The sequence below is a fragment of the Globicephala melas genome, chromosome 4, assembly GCF_963455315.2.
Source record: "Globicephala melas chromosome 4, mGloMel1.2, whole genome shotgun sequence".
NCBI lineage: Eukaryota > Metazoa > Chordata > Mammalia > Artiodactyla > Delphinidae > Globicephala > Globicephala melas.
In genome coordinates, this window is record NC_083317.1 from 75,867,827 (window position 1) to 75,888,606 (window position 20,780).

Sequence of the window (20,780 nt, forward strand, 5' to 3'; positions counted from 1 at the left end):
TGCTTACCCCATGCATTTTCCTTCTCTCAAAGATCAAAACCCTACAATTCCAGTTGACAAGTGCTTGGAAACTACTGTCTCATATAGTTTGTCCAGTTTTATAATTATTTATAATAGGAAGTTATGTTTGATACCGATTATTCTGACTTCAAGGAAGTTGACAGATGAAATTTTAAAAATTGGGAAATTTCATGTTTTAAGAATGTATTTCTATCATTAGTTGATCATTTCTGGGGCTGTCAGAGTATTCAGAATGATTTTCCAAAAGGTATAATAATGTTTAAATTGAAATAAGGGAATTTGAAAACATTCCCACTTTCATCCTTATCCCCAGAAAAGAAGACAGAGGCTGAGGCACACATCCTCTCACATAAAGTGTTAGGGGTATTCAACGTACTTGCCTTGATTTTCAAACTCAGTCATAAGGGGGCATTTGGTTACATACTGTGTACATGCTCACTTCATAAGAATTAATGGTGTTTTTAATTGGAGAATTGCACTGTTCCCCCAATATCTGCTCTCTGTCCCTAGGACATTCAGACTTCTGGAAATAATTTTTGTGATAACAGTGAATTGCAATATGATATATGCCCTCATCCACTGGTCTTCTAATTCCCACTCCTCACCTTACTTCTATACTTGCAGGCTTCTGGCTAAAGGATAAGTCAGATGGCTTTGTGGTATTACGCCTCATTAGAAGGTAATATCATCACATCACTTATTTTAAATTGATGTCAAAATCATCCCTTACTAGAAAAAGAGAAATGGTCAGATTTATCTGTGTGCTCTGTAAATAGATGACCAAATTGAAAATTGAGCCTTAAGCAAAATAGCCTTGATTAGCCTGTTACAGGGAAGAGAAACTCAGGACACATGATTTAGAGTCCATAAGGAAAGTGACTTTCCTCAACCTACTGCTCAGGCGAACCCATTTTCATTTGTGATATCAGATATCACCTGAAAATTGTAACGAGAAAGTAAGGAAAGTACGTAATATGCCAGTTACCGTGTTTAGCATACCTACATTGTCTTGTTTAATAATCAAAACCTTATAGTGAAGGTATGATTAGTGTTAACTTACAGGTGAAGAAACTGAGCTTTAGGGAAATTAAGTAACCTGTCCAAGTTTAAAAATTAGGGAGATGAACATTTTTGTCGGTCTGCCTCCAAAATTATGTTTCCAATACACTACAGTTTTCATGATTTTATGATGATATAAGTTTACCTGGTTGCCTTGTAAGATTTTGCAAAGAAAGCATTAACAAAGAACCTTTAGTTTGGTTGCCTTATAAGATTTTGCAAAGAAAGCATTAACAAAGAACCTTCAGTTTTAGAGAAATTAGCTCAGGAGTTTTCCAGTAAAAAATATCTCAAAAGTATATAAAGATTTCCATATCTACAGTTTAAGTTATAAAATTAGACTTATTCTAGTCAAAGCAACCAAGTTTTAAAAAAATGCTTCATTTGAGATAATGTATTTCAGCATTTTCTTTGCCTCTTGTCAGGATGGGAAACAATAGTTCTCTTGCTTGATTTAATATCATTATGTCTGACAACACAGTTAACAAAGCAACTGCTAATATTCCAAAGATTTTCAAGTTCTGTGCATCTAAAAGTCACTAATGAGGTTAGTGAACCAGAAGCTTCACAGCCAAATATCCAAAGGTTGAGACCAAAGGAACTGTGTATCTCTGGAGTTGTTGGATGTAAATCGTGTTGCGAGAACCATCAAGTATTTAATTCCGTCCTTATACACAACCCAATAAACAAGGTTTACGGCAAACAGGGAAGATGCATTTGTGCATTAAAAAGAGTTTAGATTTTGGTTTCCAACTGGAAAGGAAAAAATCAAAACAAGAGGGTTCTTTGTACTAGCATATGTTTGAAAAATCAGTAATTTTTACATTTTGTAGGGAGAATCATTTGTTATAATTGCTTATATAATAGCAAAGTTTCTTTTCTCTGATTACCTTTTACATTTTGTTTTCTTAATAATAATATATCACTACTATTTCTCTTTGGTAGTTAAACACTGTTTTTAAAGTAACGATATTTTATCATGACTGCTTAATTTCAAGAAATTACTTAACCGTTTAATATGAATGATAAAGCTATAGAAGGTTTAAGTCGAAGTGATGTTTTAGATTTCCTGGTTCAACAAACAACTCTCTTTTACATTTAGGAGAACAAGGAGCCTAAGAAGGAAACTGATAATCCCAATTTGAACACAAATTAGAGATATACAAGAATAAAAATCCAGGTCTTATGATGTCTTTTCACCAAATTATTTTGTTGGAGTAGACATTTTTTTAATTCCAAGAACTGTTGAGAATTAGAGGGGAATATAACAATTATAGTAGTTACCTTCATAAAGCTTAGACAGGTAGTGTTAGATTATGAAAAATGAGAAAACAAGGTAAAGAATTAGAAAGTGACTGGAGGAGGTGCTAAATTATGTAAGGTAATCTGGGGAGGTCTCTGAGATAGTCACGCTTGAGCAGTGACTTGAAAGAAATGAGGGATCAAGCCATGTTAATATGCTATTGAAGAGGTTTCCAGGAACAAAGAATATCAATTGTGTAGGACTTGAGATGGTTTATGCTTGTTATTTTTGGGAAACAGCAAGGAGACCAGTGGCTGCAGTGTGATAAGCATTCATTCATTCACTGCACATTCATCCCATGGATTATTATAGCCAGAGCAGTGAGAGGGGAAATGGGGATCCACAAAGAACTGGATGAAGATGAATCATAATTATGGTACCATTTAATTTTATTAATCATACAGGATTATAAAAGTTGTGGATTCCTACTTGAGTTAGAAAGCATACGTTTTAAACGTAAAGCTAGAAGGAGCAAAAGTGGTTGTGATTGAATCACATAACATTCTTTACTTCTCAAAAAATGTATTCCAAGCAATTGTCACCCTAAAATGTAGAAACTTTTCAAGTTATGATGTCAGAGTCTTCTATGGAAAAGAATTAATCTCAAATAATTGTATAGGTCTTCAAAGAGCTTGCACATAGGTTATGTAATTTGATCTCTATAGCCCCATGAGTCTGTAGTACAATAGAGGAAGTTGAGGTTCAATGAGGTTAACTGATTTGCCAAAGGTCGCTTTGACAGTTTGGAAAATTATCAATGGATAATAAACCAGAAATTTAGAAACTCCAAATGGTTTTCCAGAAAATAATTTATTGTGTATTTCTTCATGTGTTATGGGCAATTCTCTTTTTCTATTCTGTTCATTTTATGTTTTGATATTATTATTATTATAGGAAATTACAAATGGTTAGTTTTAAATTACGCAGTTTTATAAGCACTATTTATAAATAAAACATATAATCATGTGCATTATATAATGGACTGCAATAAAAAATGACAAGTAGAATAAATGAGTTGGAGAAAGGATGGATAATATTTTTTGTGAATAAATTATTTGATCCAAAAGTGTTATATTTTCATCATGAACAAAATTTGTCTGCAACCTATGAATGAATGATTGTTATTGGTATAAAATTTTCATGCATTATATGTTAGCTAATTATATGGGAAAAACTTGATTTTAAAAGAAGGACAATGATTTTGAGAAGTAATATTTATCATTTTACTTAAACTTCACCACATGCTTTGACTCTTCTATTATGGATTTTTTAATGACAAATATAACATACATAAATAAGTGCACAAACTATATAGAACTCAATGAATTTTCATAAAGTGAACACACACGTGTAGCTAGCTACCAGATCAAGAAATACATCATTGCCAGCACCCAAGAGTCCTCCCCTTGCTTCATCTTACTAATTACCCTCCCTGAACAAAGTTATTGCTTTCCTGAGTTCTAGAGTAGATTAGTTTTACCTGCTTTTGAGCTTTATATAATTGAAATAATGTAGCAAGTAGCTGTATTTATTGTTTGGTTTATTTTTTTCCACATTATGTTGGTGAGAATCATCCAGATTATTGCTTATAGTTGTAGTTTGTTTATTCTCACTGCTCTATAGTATCTTATTGTCAGAATATGTTACATATCCAGTCTACTATTGATGGTCATTTCAGTTGTCTCCATTTTGGGGCTCTTATGAATAGTGCTACTATGACCATTCTTGTACATGTCTTTTAGGGGATAGATAGTTAGAGATAGATAGATTGATTGATTAATAAATAGATAGCCTGATAGGTTTCATTGGGTATAAATCCAGAAGTAGAATTGTTGAATTATAGGATACACCTGTATTTATCAATACTGCCAAACAGCTTTTCAGAGTGGTTTTACCAATTTGTTCTACCGTCATTTACATATGAGAGGTCCAGTAGCTCCACATCCTTTCCAACACTTGGCATTATCTATTATCTCATTTTAGCTATACTTGAATGTAACCCATGATGGATTTTTCCAGCTTTATTGAGGTAGAGTTGACAATTAAAAATTGTACAGCTTGATGATTTGATATACATATACACTGTGAAATACTCATCACAATCAAACTAATTAACATATCCATAGCTACCTTTTTCTTTCTGTTTTTGGTTTTTTGTGTGTGTGTGGTGAGACACTATCCTATGATCCAGGAATCCCACTTAGGAATATATCCAAAAAAATGAAGCCAGGATCTTGAAGAAATGTCTGCATTCCAGTGTTTATTTCAGCATTATTCAATAGCCAAGATATGGAAGCAACCTAAGCACCAGTCAACAGATGATTAAAAAAACGTGATATACATATATCTATATATAGCTATATATAATTCAACCTTAAAAAGAAGGAAATCCTGCCATTTGCTACAACATGGCAGGTATTAGACAAAGTGAAATAAATGAGATGCAGAAAGACAAATATGTGGAATTTAGATGTTTGGAATCTAAAATAGGCAAACTCATAGAAGCAGAGAGTAGAGTGATAGTTACCTGGGGGAGGGAGAAATGGAGAGATGTTGGTTAAGCGGTACAAAGTTTTAGTTATGCAAGATGAATTAGTTTTGGAGAGCTCATGTACAAGAATGTGACTATAGTTAACAATATTATATTGTATACTTGAAATTTGCTAAAAGAGCAGATCTTAAGTGTCTTCACCAAATTTTTAAATGTGAAAATTATTGCCCCTACTTTATAGATGATAAAACAAAGATATATCAGAATTAAATAGCACATCCAAAATTATGCAGCTAAAGAAACAGAATCAATGCTGTCACTCAGCTCTATCTTATCACATAGTCTTTGCTGTTTCCTTAAAATATTTTTATTATTTACTTCAACAAGAATAAATTGAGGGCTAAATGTGCTGGACTTCCTAATAAGCACTGATGAGGAACATGTCTTTGTGAGCAAAAGCCTGCAGTGTATAGGACAGGAGCAAGAAAAACCATCATGACACAAGGCAAAGTGCATTAAATACACTTTGGGAAAAAAAAAGTAAATACCATGAGAAGCTAAAGGAGGGAAAATTCACAATAACCCGCAATAACTGAGAAAAACATTTGCCATTATTTTATTGGATAGAGAATTAGAGAGGACAGTTGAACAAAGTACAATTTGAGGGTTAAGAGGTGTGAGCATGTCGAGGAATTAGTATGTGATGAAAACACTGTTGGCAGTGATAGTCAACCATGAAGGAAATATAACATTTTATCCATACAGCCATCAAATTCCCTAAATTTCTGTCTCCTTATTCCTCATGATACTTATATCTAAAGGAGAATACCATTCAAATAGGGGTGGGATGGGCCAAGACTGGCACAGTTAGAGGCTGGCTAAGAAGGAAGTGTCTCATCTTGTGCAGTGATGGAGCCTAAGACTGATGGGAGAATCCAGAACCTGAGTAGGTTATCAGTGCTCTAAGTGCAAAGAGAAGAACAGGAAGAAATACGGGAGAGGGATCAAGGTAGAGTATGAAGCTATGAAGTTGGGTATCAGCGAGAAGAATTCTGGAGAGAGTAGATTAGAATCAGATGGATGGGGAGAGATTGAAAAGGGTCCTGAGTGCTGGTCTTGAGCTTAAGTGGTGTTCCATTATTGACTCATCATCTGGAATTAAATGGGTGGGTGATCCAACTTTCCAAGACAAGGCTAGGGTGAATAGGCATTTGGAATGTGAGAAGAATTGGTCATATAATGACTTGTACAATGCTAGAACAACAACAAGTTGTGCAAATGCTGCTAAAAAAGTGAGTGCTCAAAATTAATTTCAAAACACTATCAAAGGTCATATTCTGCTGAAATTAAGGTCAGTTGAACAAATTAAAGATTTGGAAAGATTTTAGAGTAATAAATGTGAAAAATAAACCTAGCATTTCACACACTTACACACATGATGTGCATGTGGGTGTGTTTCTGTTTCATCAACAAACGTTTATTCTATAAGCCTTGCTATGTACCTACATGGAACTGAGCACTCAGGATTATAGATATAAGTAAATACTATTCATGAGATGCAACATGACTACTAGTTAGTTTTACAAAAGGAAAAAGAACCCTCCTTATACTAGTTATTTACTCTGCTTTCATTATATGTCCTGGATTGAGATAGTCTAGGATTTTGTCGCCTTGTCTCAAAGCCTGCGTATCTCCACTACACTTTAGAGTTATTATCATTCTGAACATAATTTTTATAACCTCAGAACCTCTTCTGAATATATGTGATTGCCCAAGTCTTTGCCAAAGATTTTTAAAATGTATGTGTGTATGTTGTTTTAGCTATAGTAGGAACAATCTATGTAGGATAAAGCTTAACTTATGGCATAGGGTCCTGGATGCTGGAGCAGATATAATCATCTATGACAAAAACACAGAATCAAATGTCTAGTTACATGACTGATTGTATTTTTCTTGCTATAAGAAAAAACTTAATAATAATGCATTGGAGTTTTGTAAAAATTCTGGGTACTATATCTGGATACTATATCTGGGATCCCCATTCGCCAACTCAGAATTTCAAGGCTCAATCCTTACCTAATGCTATCCCTGGCTCATGCTCCCAGGACTTCAGTCCCTGCCCAATTTTCTGGACTTTCGCTCTTCTAGGAGCAGACTTTAAACAATTGTGAAACTAAATGGAAACCTACGAGTTCACTACTTATTAAATAAAAATATTACTTTCATATGTAGAAAAGACAGCATAGTAATTATACTTGGTGGGCATGGTTGTGATGATGGCTTGCCTCCAATCAACAGCTTGGTACCAAAAGTAGGCTTGGTTAAGTAGTAAGGAAGCATTGTGTGGCATTGATAAAAGTACTGAACCAGCAGCCAGGGGCCAGGGTTCTAGCCCAGGGTCTGCCTCTAATATACTATGACTCACAAAACACTTATTTAACTATCAATGGCTTCTGTTACTTTGTTAAATAAGGGCAGTAAGCAGCTTTCTATCTACAAATTTTCATATTTCTGTGAGGTATACTTATAAGTAAATAGGTATTACACGTATGATGAGATGTATTTATACACACAATTCCTTGCCCCATATATTTCTCCCACCTTCTATTATGAGGTCTGAAGTCTTATATGTAGAATTTATTCACTGAACTTTGAAGAGTCCCTTAGCATCTAGAGTTCATTAATATTGAGCTAGACCTAGAAACAAAAGCTTTGAGATTTGGATTAGTTTGTTTTAAAAAGTATAACTAATAAAATCTGTGCTAAATTTTTAGCTTTTTCAGATCTTTTTAACCTAGTCCTAGAAGGAAACCAGAACTTTTAGATTATCTTATAAATTTAATCAGAATCACTTTGATTCCTATACTTGGCAGTGGTTAAACTCTGTCCTAATAATATTGAGACAAGGTCATAGGAGAGCCCATTGTTCAGCACACAGGACCATAAATTAGGATTTTTGTGTTGCCAGACAAGGAATATGCAGTAGTTTCATTTTTTCCCCTTACTTTCTCTAGTTACTTCATTTATCTGATTCCTCATTTTTTATTGAGAAATAATTCACATACCATAAAATTCATGTTTTTACACTATATGCTTCAATGGTTTTGTTCATATAGCCGTGCAGTCTAATCCCAGGACACTTTTGTCTCTCCAAAAAAGCCATCACTTCCCATTTACCCATCTCCTCAGCCCTTGGCAACTACTAATCTATGTTTTGTCTCTGGATTTGCCTGTTCTGGATATTTCATATACATTGGATCATGCAACATGTGACCTTTTGTATCTGGCTTCTTCCACTTAGCATAATGTTTTTGAGGTTCATCTGTGCTGTCACATGAATCAGTACTCCATCCTTTTTAATAGCTAACTAATATTTCATCGTATGGATAGATCACATTTGTTCATCCATTCATCCATTGATAGATGTTTGAATTGTTTCCACATTATGAATAATGCTGCTATGAATATTTGTGTATAAGTTCACACGTGGAGATATATTTTCAATTCTCATATGTATGTACCTAGAAGTAGAATTGCTAGATCATATGGTAACTGTATGTTTAACCTTTTGTGGAATTGCCAAACTATGTCCCACAACTGCTGCATTATTTACATTTTTACTAGCTAGGTATGAGGATTGTAGTTTCTCTAAACCCTCAGCAACACTTTTTATTGTCCATCTTTTTTGATATGGCCATCATAGCAGATGTGAAATGGTACCACATAGTCAATTGTTTCTCTGGTTCTTAAGCCACTAAGTTTACTTAAAACTGAGAGTATTCTGTGACATCATATTTTTATTATCAATATATTATTGAAATATTATTATTACTATTATTATTATTTTAATGGGTACAACCACCTTTCCATCTCCCGTCCCATATTTTTTGTCTCATTTTTTTGGGTCTATAACTTTTGAACCATTTAAAATCAACAGAGTCCTTCCAGCAGTTTCTTTATCCCTGAAGACCTTCATCTGTCTCCACAGATGCATCACTGTAGCTCCCTGGAAGTGAAGCCAGGGGATTAGTCTGCAAGAATCACCTCCAAGGACATGGTTTCAACAGCTTTAGTCCCACATATTCCTCAATAACTCCAGGTGTAACTGCATTAAATCACTGGGGCCTTTCATTGAAAGGGTTACAAGGAAGAGATTCTTCTAGCACTTAGTGAAGATGGCAGTGACTATTGTGAATATGTTTGACATGTAGGATTCTTATTTACTTGTAGCTGAGAAGATGCTATCACATTTGTTTTTCTTCTGCTTTTCTTTGAAGGGGAGGAATTTCTTCTTTCCATGAAATACACTTTGTTCATTTGACATGTTAGGATTTGATTTTATTGTATTGATTATAAAATCTCATTGTAAGTCACTGAACAAGACTCAGGCAGAAAAGGTGAACTTGAGAGGCAGTGATTGTGAAGCAATAAATGTGAGTTCTGGCATTGATGCAGTAATTTTGCTGTTGTTGTTTAACTTTGTATTAATCATATAACCTTTTGGTTGTCTCACTTATCAAATGGTGAAGGTGAGGTAGAGGACTTTTAAGGTTCCTTCTTGAACTAAAACTCTCATATGTTTCACTGGAGATCATACAGTATAGTAGTAAAATTTTTCTACTACTTTTTCCTGATATTTTTACCTGAAATTTTAATTACTAAGTAAAAAAAAAAAATGTTTCAAAGAAATTAACAGGAAAGTTACTGACGTTAAGCCAAGAGGTAGTATACTAGTGATTTTATGGAACAAGCTTTGAGTATTTCACAGATTTGTGAACATATAGGATAGTCCCTTCAAAAATGTCTGCTGAGCCTGTGTGTGCTGTGATTGTGTTATATTTTGATTCCCAGGGTTACATTTTACATGCTAAGGGCCACAAAAATGCACAATGGCTATTCTCTTAAATTTAAAAAACATTAAACTGAGATCAGAGCGTGGACATGGGCACAGTCTTGAGTGATATTAACCAAAGAAATTATTCAAGCCTGACAGTTGTGTTCTGTGGAGTAAGGTTGTTTAGAAAGGAAATCTCGTTTCTTGATTTTGTATGATAAATCTTTAAACCAAATGCTAATAGAAATTATGTGCAATTATTTCTCATTTTTTCTTAACAGAGAACCTATATTTCAGGCTCATTGGATTTAAATATTTGCTGATTCATTATTAAATCCTTTCTCTCTTTTGTATCTTCTTCTTCTTTTTTTTTTTTTTTCCTGCAGGATGTTTTCACTCCAGAATGCAAATTTAAGGAATCTGTGTTTGAAAACTACTATGTGATCTATTCTTCCACACTGTACCGTCAGCAAGAATCAGGCCGAGCATGGTTTCTGGGACTCAATAAGGAAGGTCAAATTATGAAGGGGAACAGAGTGAAGAAAACCAAGCCCTCATCACATTTTGTACCAAAACCTATTGAAGGTACAAGACAAGCTTCTTTTCTTTAGACCCTGACCTGTGTATTGATGCCAGTTCCACCCCTTTTCCTTTCACTCAGTAGATTGTTTGTCATACAACAGATCAGAACAAAGATTCAGAAAACACAATAGTACCTCTTCCTATCAAAAAATAAAATTCCATTAAAAATACTTGACACTTAGAAAACACTGCTTGAATATAGAGGCTAGCAAGTTCTTGAAAGTAGAAAAATAGTGGTAGTGACCATTTGGAATGTAATTTCCTTCTTTATTGAACACAATAATTTAATTTCTCAGGCTACACTCTTGAAAAAACCAATAGTACTATTATAATGCTTTAAAGTTTTTACAAGTCTTTTAGAAATATGTTTATATCCTAATTTCTACATCTTTGTGAACAAATCTCATAATATAATGTATTAATTTTTATTTGTATTTTTAAGGAAAGAAAATAATATTCAATTTACTGTGCTAATAAATATTACAGTTTTAAAATTCTATCCCTCTTACCTGAGCCTGTAACTTCCCCTCCCTTGACCATTTAATATAGTGTTCATTTATTTCAATTGATCAGTGGAATAAATAATTTCATGCTGAGGAAACCCATTTTTGGCAACTTGTTCCCTAAGCAAGATGAGAATCTCCCATTGAGGTAACCACATTTACTGTATTCACTCAAGCTTTTTAATACAGGCTAAGAAAGCAGCAGTGGAGTGAACATTTACCAACATAACACTCTTCTCTAAAAGTCACATTATAATCACTTAAGACATTAGTTCAGCTTCCTCATCCAAAGAAATGAGAAAATTGAGGCAGTGCATTGCTATTCTGTGATTTAGCCAGGCTTACTGTCCGCTAAATATCTATAAGGTATGGTCAAGTCCACCAGTGTAGGGACACAGTGCCTGCTGCAGATTACCTATGACTGAAACAGTCAGCAAACATTTGTTAAATCAATACTGTGTTCAAAGCACTGGGGGGAAATGTGACATTCAAAGTTCCTAGTCTTTCTCAAGCCTCCCCTCACACCCTGTGCTTTTAAAACCACACAAAACAGAACTTTCTTCTGTTCTACATTTTTACTACTTGTAATACATTTTTACTATTTTGAGCTTTATGTATTTTTTTTTTTTTTTGCCCTTCTGGCCTCAAAATTTCCATTCATGTGCCTGGAGAATGCCTATCAGTCCTTGTAAAGAATTAATTCAAGAGTTAATACTTCTATGACGGCCTCCCTGACTTTCTTCAAGTAGAATTAAATATTCTGTCACCTTATTATTGTATCTTGTTCTCTCTTCTAGAAATTATCACATTGTATTAAATTCACCTATTTACCACTCTGTCTCTTCTTATCCATAATTAGATCACTTGTTAAATGACAGAATGTTTTATTTTTCTCATATCTCCTTGTATCTTGTACAATACCTGGCATATCATAGAGAGATATCCAATAATCATTGTCAATTGAATAAGTGAACAAGTGAATGAACAAATGAACACATAGGTAAGTATAAAGACAAAGAAGAACTATATTCTCCAGGAAACTTTATAATATTCTTGGAGATATGAAGTATGTTTACTAATAGCAGTAGTATAATGTAAAAAGTGATGGACTAAATGTTGCCGGAAGTGATATTGGGATTTATAGAAAGAGCCAGCACTTCCACCAAAAGGAAGATATTGGAAAGTTGATACTGAAACATACCTTCAGGGCTAGGTCAGGTTCAGAACATTTGAGATGAGAGGTGGGGATTAGGTAGACAAAAACACTCCAGGTGCAGAGTAAGTAAACTATTAAAACTATTGCACCATTTTTATATGTGCATTTAAGTTGATTTTTTTTGTTGTTGTAATAAAAGTAGTGCATGCTCATTAACAATTTTTGGAAAATTCAGGAGAGTATAAAGGAAAAGTAAAAAATCCTTGTGTTTTGTTTATTCCTTTTATGAATAATGCATTTCATACTAAATCCCTCCACCCCCCAAAAAAAGAAGAAACACCTGTAACCTACCCTCCTGATCATGACTTCTGTCTGCATTTTGGCTAATCAAGCTTCTTCTTGAGTCTGTATGATCATGTACATATTTCTAAGAGAAATGTATACAATTACCATGTTCCGAGTTTGAGAGCTGCCTTAATTCTTCATATTTGCTGCATTTGAGTACAAATGTGGGAAAAGAAAACCAGACATTCCTAGTTGTATATATTAGAATTAGGTTTGGTTGTGTACAACACAAAACCCATGTTAAGAGCAGCTTAATCATACAAAGTTTTATTGTCTCACAAACCAAATCTAGAAACCTGCTGTCCAGGGCTGGTTCTGCGGCTCTGCAATTGTTAGCAACCTTGGCTATGTCCAGCTTTGAGTGCCACTCTCGTTTTGTTTTTGTTTTTCAAATAGCTCTGACTTTTTCCCAGTCCTGATGGCGATGTCATTTTGAATGTCAGGATTCCCAAAATTAAGCTCCGTCAGTGTGAGGATCTTTAAGTCATGCACTGGTTGCATGATAATAATAACCCACCAGCCCCTTTCCCTTCACAGCTTCACCCTCCATCCTGTGTTTAGAACATAGGCAGTGTTAATAAGGGGCTGCAAGGGCATCTATTCAGACAGATGGATGGACTTGATATTTAAACCCATTACCACGTACATTGCACATCAACCTTTACTTACCCTCCCCTGGAATTTAAGACAGCAGTGCAGGCTTCACCATTCCCAGTTTTGTCCATTCAGAGCATTGTTCACACCACAGATAAGTAACTCCCCCAGATTTAATTGTCTGGATGGTGACCTCCCCCTTTAGCTTCAGATACACCAGCCAAATACTCTCTGACAAAGAACAAGAAACAATCTCTGCCTTTTCTCCTCCCTCCTCCTTCACGGAGTTCATTGCTCAGCTCTTGCAAGTGGTTGGATATTCAGAATCTAGTTCCTTCCCCCTGAAAAGAATATGTGCGCTTTCCAAGATTTAAGCTTCAAGAACTTAATCCTGGAGTGAGAAATACATTTCCAAAGTGAAATTAGTAAATATCAATTGCGAGCCATTGCTACAGAAATACTAAACTCGGACTAAAGGAACACCTAACCAGTTTCTACCAATTTATTTTCTAGTGGGAAGATAAGACTAACACAACATGCACATACACTCACACACCTTTAGGACAGTTACAGATTACCCTTTCTGTCTGTTAGAACTGTTGCTTCAAGCTAATAGAACCTAATTGAAGTCTCAGCAGTATATAATGTAGATCATTGGTTCCCAAACATCAGTATCAAAACCATCTGGAGTGCTTTTAAAAGCTACCAATTCTCAGATTGAATCTCCAAAGGATTCTGATTTTATTGTCCAAGTTATTTTGATGGCAACCAGGTTCGAGACTCAGTGTTCTAAACTGAATTTGCTGTTTCAGTGCTCATTTTGATCCAGTCTGGCTGTAGGCCATTATTTAAATGTATTCAAATTAGTATGATCTATATATTGGACTAAGCCTAATCTAATATAGAGTAAATTGTCACTCTGACACCATGGAATTAAATATATTAAACACATTAATATATTTAATTACCTCTCCTACTGCTATTAGGATGGTTGTACTTTAGTGCTGGGTTAAATTACTATATGGAGTTAGTGGAAGTAATACCAACTATTGTACCACATTGATCACTAAGAAAGAGTAACTTGATAGTAATCAATTAGTCAAGGATAAACAAATGTCTAATTCTTCTAATAAAAATTTTACCAATGACTTGCTAAGTAACTTTGCAAAAATAATTTTTTACTTCAACCTAGGTAATCTCTGGAGATGCAGCTGATTATAAATTCCATCTATTTCACAGGAATAATATGAAGATTGGCATTGTAAGAAAGTTGGATCTCTCAAATCTGTCAGATCAATGCCAAGAGCCTTTTTCATTTTCCCTTGGAAATTGGACATTGTGTTACTGTGTTATGTACTAGAGAAAGGCTGTGAGGCATGGTATTGAATAAAGTATTAGAGACAATGAAAATTGAATTTGGAGGGAAAATAATAATTTCTTCAAAACCTTTGTACTAAAACACCAAAGAAGTGAATAAATCAGGAGTCCTGATTTTGTAAAACTCCTATCAGGAAGATACTAATGGCAAATTATTTTTTTTTATTTTTTTTTTTTGCGGTACGCGGGCCTCTCACTGTTGTGGCCTCTCCCGTTGCGGAGCACAGGCTCCAGACGCGCAGGTCCAGCGGCCATGGCTCACGAGCCCAGCCGCTCCGCGGCATGCGGGATCCCCCCGGACCGGGGCACGAACCCGTGTCCCCTGCATCGGCAGGCGGACTCTCAACCACTGCACCACCAGGGAAGCCCTGGCAAATTACTTTGATGTTTTTATTTCAGTTAACTTGAAAGAGAACTAGACGGTTTGTTTTCCAAAATCCTCTTTTGGACCCAACCATACTAAAAGACAAAAACAGAAAGATGGAGTAAAAACATACTTTTGATGCTCTTGAATGTTTCTATTACAGAAAAGATAATAGCAGCATCTCTCGCTCCACCTTTTGAGTTTGGGATCTCTGCCAGCCTGTGACACCTTCTTTCCCCAAACCAGTTAACTCATTCAAAGCAGCTTTTTCCTGGCTTTGAATTTAGTCTTTAATAAAGCCCTCCTACCTCTCCCTGACATATTCTTCTTCTATATCTATCTCTTGCACACAAATACTGCTTCTGATCTCTTTCTAAATGAAGATATAGATCTTTTTGTTCACAGTGTCTCTTAACTCTTTATAACAAATATTTACGGCATACTGGGTGCATCCTTTTGACAATACGTTCTGAACCAGCACATAAAGTTCTGCTACAGTTCCAAAAGGGGTTCTATGTGACATTAATTAAGGTGTGAAATTGCTTTCTGTTAATTTCTCACACCCTTCCATGATCTGCTATTAAGACAATTAAATTTCTTTAATGGTCCATTAACTAACAGAGCAATCTAACCTTTCCACTTGGAGATTACAGAGGGCCAAGGAAAATTTGATTAAGTTGGTAGTAATAAAAATATTAGTCATATTTCATTCTTCTCTGATGGAAACTGATAGAGCATGAAGGTTCTTTGTTTTGTTTTGTTTTGTTTTATTTTTTTATTTTTTTTTCAATTGACAAGGAAATTTAGTGATTTCTGAGATATACATTTTAAAGTAATACTAGAATTATGACTTACATTATACCAGAACATATAAGATTTTTAGAAATTTCATGTAATGTCTGAAACATTTATATTAACATATTTCCATACAAATAACCCAAAGAAAGTTTAGCGTTAGTTGTTTTTGTTTGTTTGTTTTTATACTGCAGGTTATTAGTCATCAATTTTATACACATCAGTCAATCCCATGTCAATTCCAGTCGCCCAATTCATCACACCACCATCCCCACCCACCACGGTTTTCACCCCTTGGTGTCCATACGTTTGTTCTCTACATCTGTGTCTCAACTAGCATGAAGGTTCTTTATAAAGTGTCATTTATGAGTTTTATTAGAAACTGGAATTATCTTGCCTCCATTTGGAAAATAGAATCTGTCAGCAACAACTACAATTGCCCTCCACTCAAGTTTTCCATCTCTCAATTCCAGAGTAATGTTGACACTTAAAGATTTACACCTAGTTCTTCCATAACTATCAGAATTTTCAATTTTTAAACAATTTATAAGAATGCAGCAGTAATATAAAAGTAATCATTAGTAGCAATTGTACTACTTTACATTTGGATGATTTGTTATTTTCAACATTCTTCCTTAACAGGGGTATCATTTGATAGTCACTGACATTTGGAAGGATGCAGATTAAAATTTCCAATTTTAAACATGAGGAAACTGAGTTTAAGAGAGGTTACATAACTCACCCAGGTCCATTCAGCTAGAAAGAAGTAAAACTAAGACAAGAACTGTTACCATTACCAAATACTGCTAGAGCGTCCAGCACGCTGGTGAATGAGAATGACCATTGGGATTGGAACATACGTTCAACAGCGACTTGACTGGAGTGATTTCAGTGAAGTAGTGGGCACTAAGTCTAATTGGAGTAGATTCAAGTTATAACAGGAGGTAAAGAAGAAAATAATATTAAATGACACTTCTGAGGAGTCCTGTTATAAAAGGGAGGTAGAGAAATGGGGCCCAAGGTGGAGAGAAACATGGTAGTTGCATGGTGAGGTTTATTTGTTTAGAACTGTTACAACGTATTTATAGACTGATGGGAGAGAAGTGAAAATTGGTATTATAGGAGAGAGGGTCACTGAATAACACTGACCAGCAGGGATGGGATCAAGGACACACATGGCAAGGGGAGGGCTAGATTTAAATAGAAACAGGAAGAGTTCATGCATTTTAACAAGCAGGGAGCCAGAACATGTATGAGCAGATGTGTGAGGGTTGGTAACTTTTGTGGTGGAAATATGAAAACTTTCTCGTCTGCATTTCTTTTCTAAGGGAAGTACAAAGCATGGTAGTTTATTGATGAAAAGGAAGGAAGGGAGGGAAGAAAGGAGGGAAGGATAAAGGGAGAGGGAGAAAAAGAGAAGACAAGAAGAGAAAAGAAAAGAAGGCAAGCCTATTACCTGAGTCTGAGGAGGGTCTGAGGCAGTTTTCAAAGTTTGAGGAGGGAAGAGAAGTATGGAATAGTCACTTGGGAAGAATGAGAGAGGAAACTGGGTAGAAAAACGTAATAGGACTCCACGAACTGCTGAGCACCCCAGAGGTTTGGGGTCAAGACTTTGACTGAGACCAAGCAATTAAGTGTTGTTTTTCTCCAAACTCTTTAAACTATTTGGCTATACCCTTAGGGCAGGAACCCTGCAGCTAATCACACATGAATTTGAATGCAGATTTTGCCTGTGTCAGTGCACTACTTTGAACAAACTACCCTTTTTGCTCTTCAGTTTCCTTTACTGTGAAAGAGGTCAATTAAAGTATCCACCTTTTAGGGTCATTTAAAATAAACTTACTGTATATAAAGTGCAGATGTTTAGCAAGTACTCAGTTAATATTAGCTATGATTAAGAGGACAGTGGCTACTTAGAAGGAGAATACCCCAGCATGGTACCTGAAACCTTGTTTATTATTGTTGTTTGATTTATAAATAACAGCAACCCCTGAGATGTCACTTTTTCATACTTTTAAGAAAGGCATTATTTTAGTTTAAGTTTTCCAAGAGAAATTTATGATAACTAACATAAAACCGATTGTTGAACATTAAAAGTTGCAAACAGGGAATATGAGTTATTATAATGGCAAGGGACGCCTGCCTATTCTGATAACTGCATTTGCAGCAGAGGTACCAGTGAAAGAATATAATGGAAAAATAATAAGTGGAAAGCCTGCCCTGGAAAGACCCATAACTAATCTTACAAAGAGAGGATGGATTTATTTTTAATAAGACTTCAAAGCCCAGTGATATGTATTTGGCCCTTTTCTTTTCTAATGGCACAACCTTGCATTTAAAAGTAAAGCAAAAAATAAGTTGAGCAAATACCATATATTATTACAAGGTTGGTAGCTTATGGTCTTGTTATGACCAAGTGTAGCATTTTATTTGATAACAGGACTGCAGGGCTTTCTATAGAAAAATGGACCACTGCATCTCAGACAGCTGTGAAAATGACAGCCTTCACTACACCAAGTCACTAAGTGACTAGGGTCCATCATACAAGTGTGTTCCGTTCACATTAAAGGGATGAACTGGGGATTCCTAGCAGATGCTACGTCTTAAGGTAATACGTAACGTTGGCTGTGTTATTAGAAATCCGCGCTTGTCCTTGTGTCTGCAAATGAGGAAGAATATTCTCTCATGAAATCTCTACCTCATTCTTATTCTGAAAGCTGGGATAAATCCCTCTGCTTCAATATACTATAAATCAAGAAAAGTCAAAACATGAATAAAAGGAAACATTCAGAAGAAAAAGAAGACGTGAAGGAAGAAGGGGGGGAGGGGGAAGAAGAGGAAGAAATGGAAACATATATCAGAATAGAGGAAAAATAGAAAACTGATTTGAAGAAAGAGATCTAAAGAGCCATACTGCAATACTTCCCTTTTCAGAGCATTATCTCCTTTTTACCATTTATCCAAAACTATTATGATACCACATATGTTAGAATAAGAAAAATATTTATCTCAAAAGCATTCTGTGGGCTGAAAAAAAGAGCAGGTATATTTTTTCATACTTTAAAGAGGAAAGAGGGCAAGAAATAGGATCAGGACAACCCAGAAGAGCCAAATGAAAGAGATATAATGTTGTGAATCATGAAAGTATTGCACTATCAGGACACTGAACATTCTTGAAATTTGGATGTTGAAACTTCGTTGGAAAGATAGTATAAAATTAAATCAGAAAGAAACACAGTTAGAAACCAGTTCCATACCAACAGCTGGCCATTAAACCATGCCCACTGAAAGTAAAGCCTGTATCACAAGTGGAGCCCACAAGGTCCTGAATGAGAAATAGAGAGTTATATCCCAAGTTCCCCTCACTGGATTGGTTTCCGGTTGTTAAATCTGCAGTGGCACTGAACCTGAGTTTCTGTGAAACAGGTGTGCAGAGCTGGGAGGACAAGAATGATAGGGAGTTGGATTTTTTGTTTGTTTTTTCACTTTATTCTCAATTTGGAAATGACTCCTCATCAAAATAACTAGAATATCAAACTTTGCTCTCATAGCTATAGTGCCCCAGAATGCATAAAACAGAGCACTTGGGAAGAAAATATTCAAGGATTTTTAAAAACTTCTAAAGCATTGACTAAAAACTCTATTTTCTAATGAAATAATAGCTTATAGTAAAAGAAAGTGATGGAAAAGCCCCTACTTAAATACCATTTTAGTCCTTTGAACTACAGCAAACCAAGAGACTAGGGTTCTTTGCAATTACTAATAAGGAACTTATTAATGGGAAGAAAAAAAACTTAATCTTGTATGGGACAGTAATAATTTGAGAAGCACAATTTAGGAGCTATAGAATTTATATAATTGTTGAAGATCAGAATCTCGACAGTTCCCTGGAAATGTTTCTTAAAGGTTTCTCAGAATTGCTTAGTAGTATATGATTGGAAATTAATACCAGAACTCCAAATTTTACTGTACAGTATATAGGAGTCTCATTTGCGGGATTAATAATTCTTGACTTATCATTTGTTGTTTGTTTAGTCGTCTTAAGTGCTAAGCTAAATTACGCTTCCCCCAAGACAAAAGGATAACCATTCTCAACATGTTAGTTAGCTTAACAAAGAGAGCCCCACTTTTCAATTGCAGTCAGAGTCATGGTGTTTGAAATGTGTTAGATGTTGAGTACAGTCATCCCTCAGTATTTGCAGGGGATTCGTTCCAGGAATCTCTGTGGATACTAAAATCTGCAGATGCTCAAGTCCCTTATATAAAATGGCATAGTATTTGCATATAACCTACACATCCTCCTGTATACTTTAAATCATCTCTAAATTATTTATAATACCTAATACAATGTAAATAGTTGCCAGAGCAGGGCAAATTCAAGTTCTGCTTTTTGGAACTTTCTGGAATTTTTTAATTGAATATTTTCCAACCTGCAGTTGGTTGACTCTGAGGATGTAGAACCCACAGATACAGAAAGCCAACTGTATAGGAGATAAGAAGCTGGTCTCATACATCATGGCGCCCAGCTAAGTTTGTTCCTAAGAAATTAAGACGGTGTTTGCAAGGCATCAGAACAACTCATAAAGGTTTGAAACGCTGCCAATGATTTCTTATGTAATCTATGCAGTAAGATTCAGTTTGATTTTTCTTGACTACCCTGACTGGCTATGAATGTCATGTAAACATAGACATTTTTCTAGATAAAGAGATTGAATAAATAGATTTTTCCCTATACACTCATATACTTGATGGACATATTATTAACTGTTCATTCACTAACAAATCAAGGCTGACTGTATCAGGATCATGGCTTAAATCCTCTGGCCTGGATTCAGAGGTCTGACTCAAGTCGGCCCTGCCACTCTCATCCCTCGCCACCTCTCAGTTTTACCCCATCCTTCAACTGGTCACTGTTTCTCTTATACAACCTGCGCTTCATCCCTTCATCCTTATTTAGTAGCTCATCCATTTCTCTAAATCTTCTGCATCCTTCAAGGCTAAATCAACATCAAAGAACTATTTTATAAACTCATTTCCATGAAACTCTGCTATGGCCCTTTCTACCCTGTGATTTGTGTGAACACCTGTGCTCTCTTTCTTAGCCTTGAGCTCTTTGAGGGCAAGGAATCAAGAGAGCATTTCTTGCAGTCGCCGCAGAATCTAGCAGAGCGCCTTGTACAAAGTAATTTGTACCTGTTCATAAAATAAATGAACAAATTAATGCTGAAACAAATTCATCTCTGGATATTAGTCAGCAAAAGAGTAACTGGAATTTGAGGAAGGAAAGAAATGAAAAGACAGTAATAGAATCAAAATGATACAATATTATTAATAGTTAAGCCAAGTTAAAAGGGCC

General features: G+C 35.3%; 1 protein-coding gene across 3 annotated transcripts in view; it reads left to right on the forward strand.

The window, feature by feature from the left end:
• FGF12 (fibroblast growth factor 12) overlaps positions 1–20,780 on the forward strand; it is a 566,332-nt gene that overhangs the window by 534,617 nt on the left and 10,935 nt on the right. For all 3 annotated transcript variants that reach the window (XM_030860642.2, XM_060298290.1, XM_030860652.3), the window contains one exon: positions 10,095–10,293. In XM_030860642.2, the coding sequence (XP_030716502.1) occupies positions 10,095–10,293 (199 nt within the window). The remainder of the gene's footprint in view (positions 1–10,094; positions 10,294–20,780) is intronic.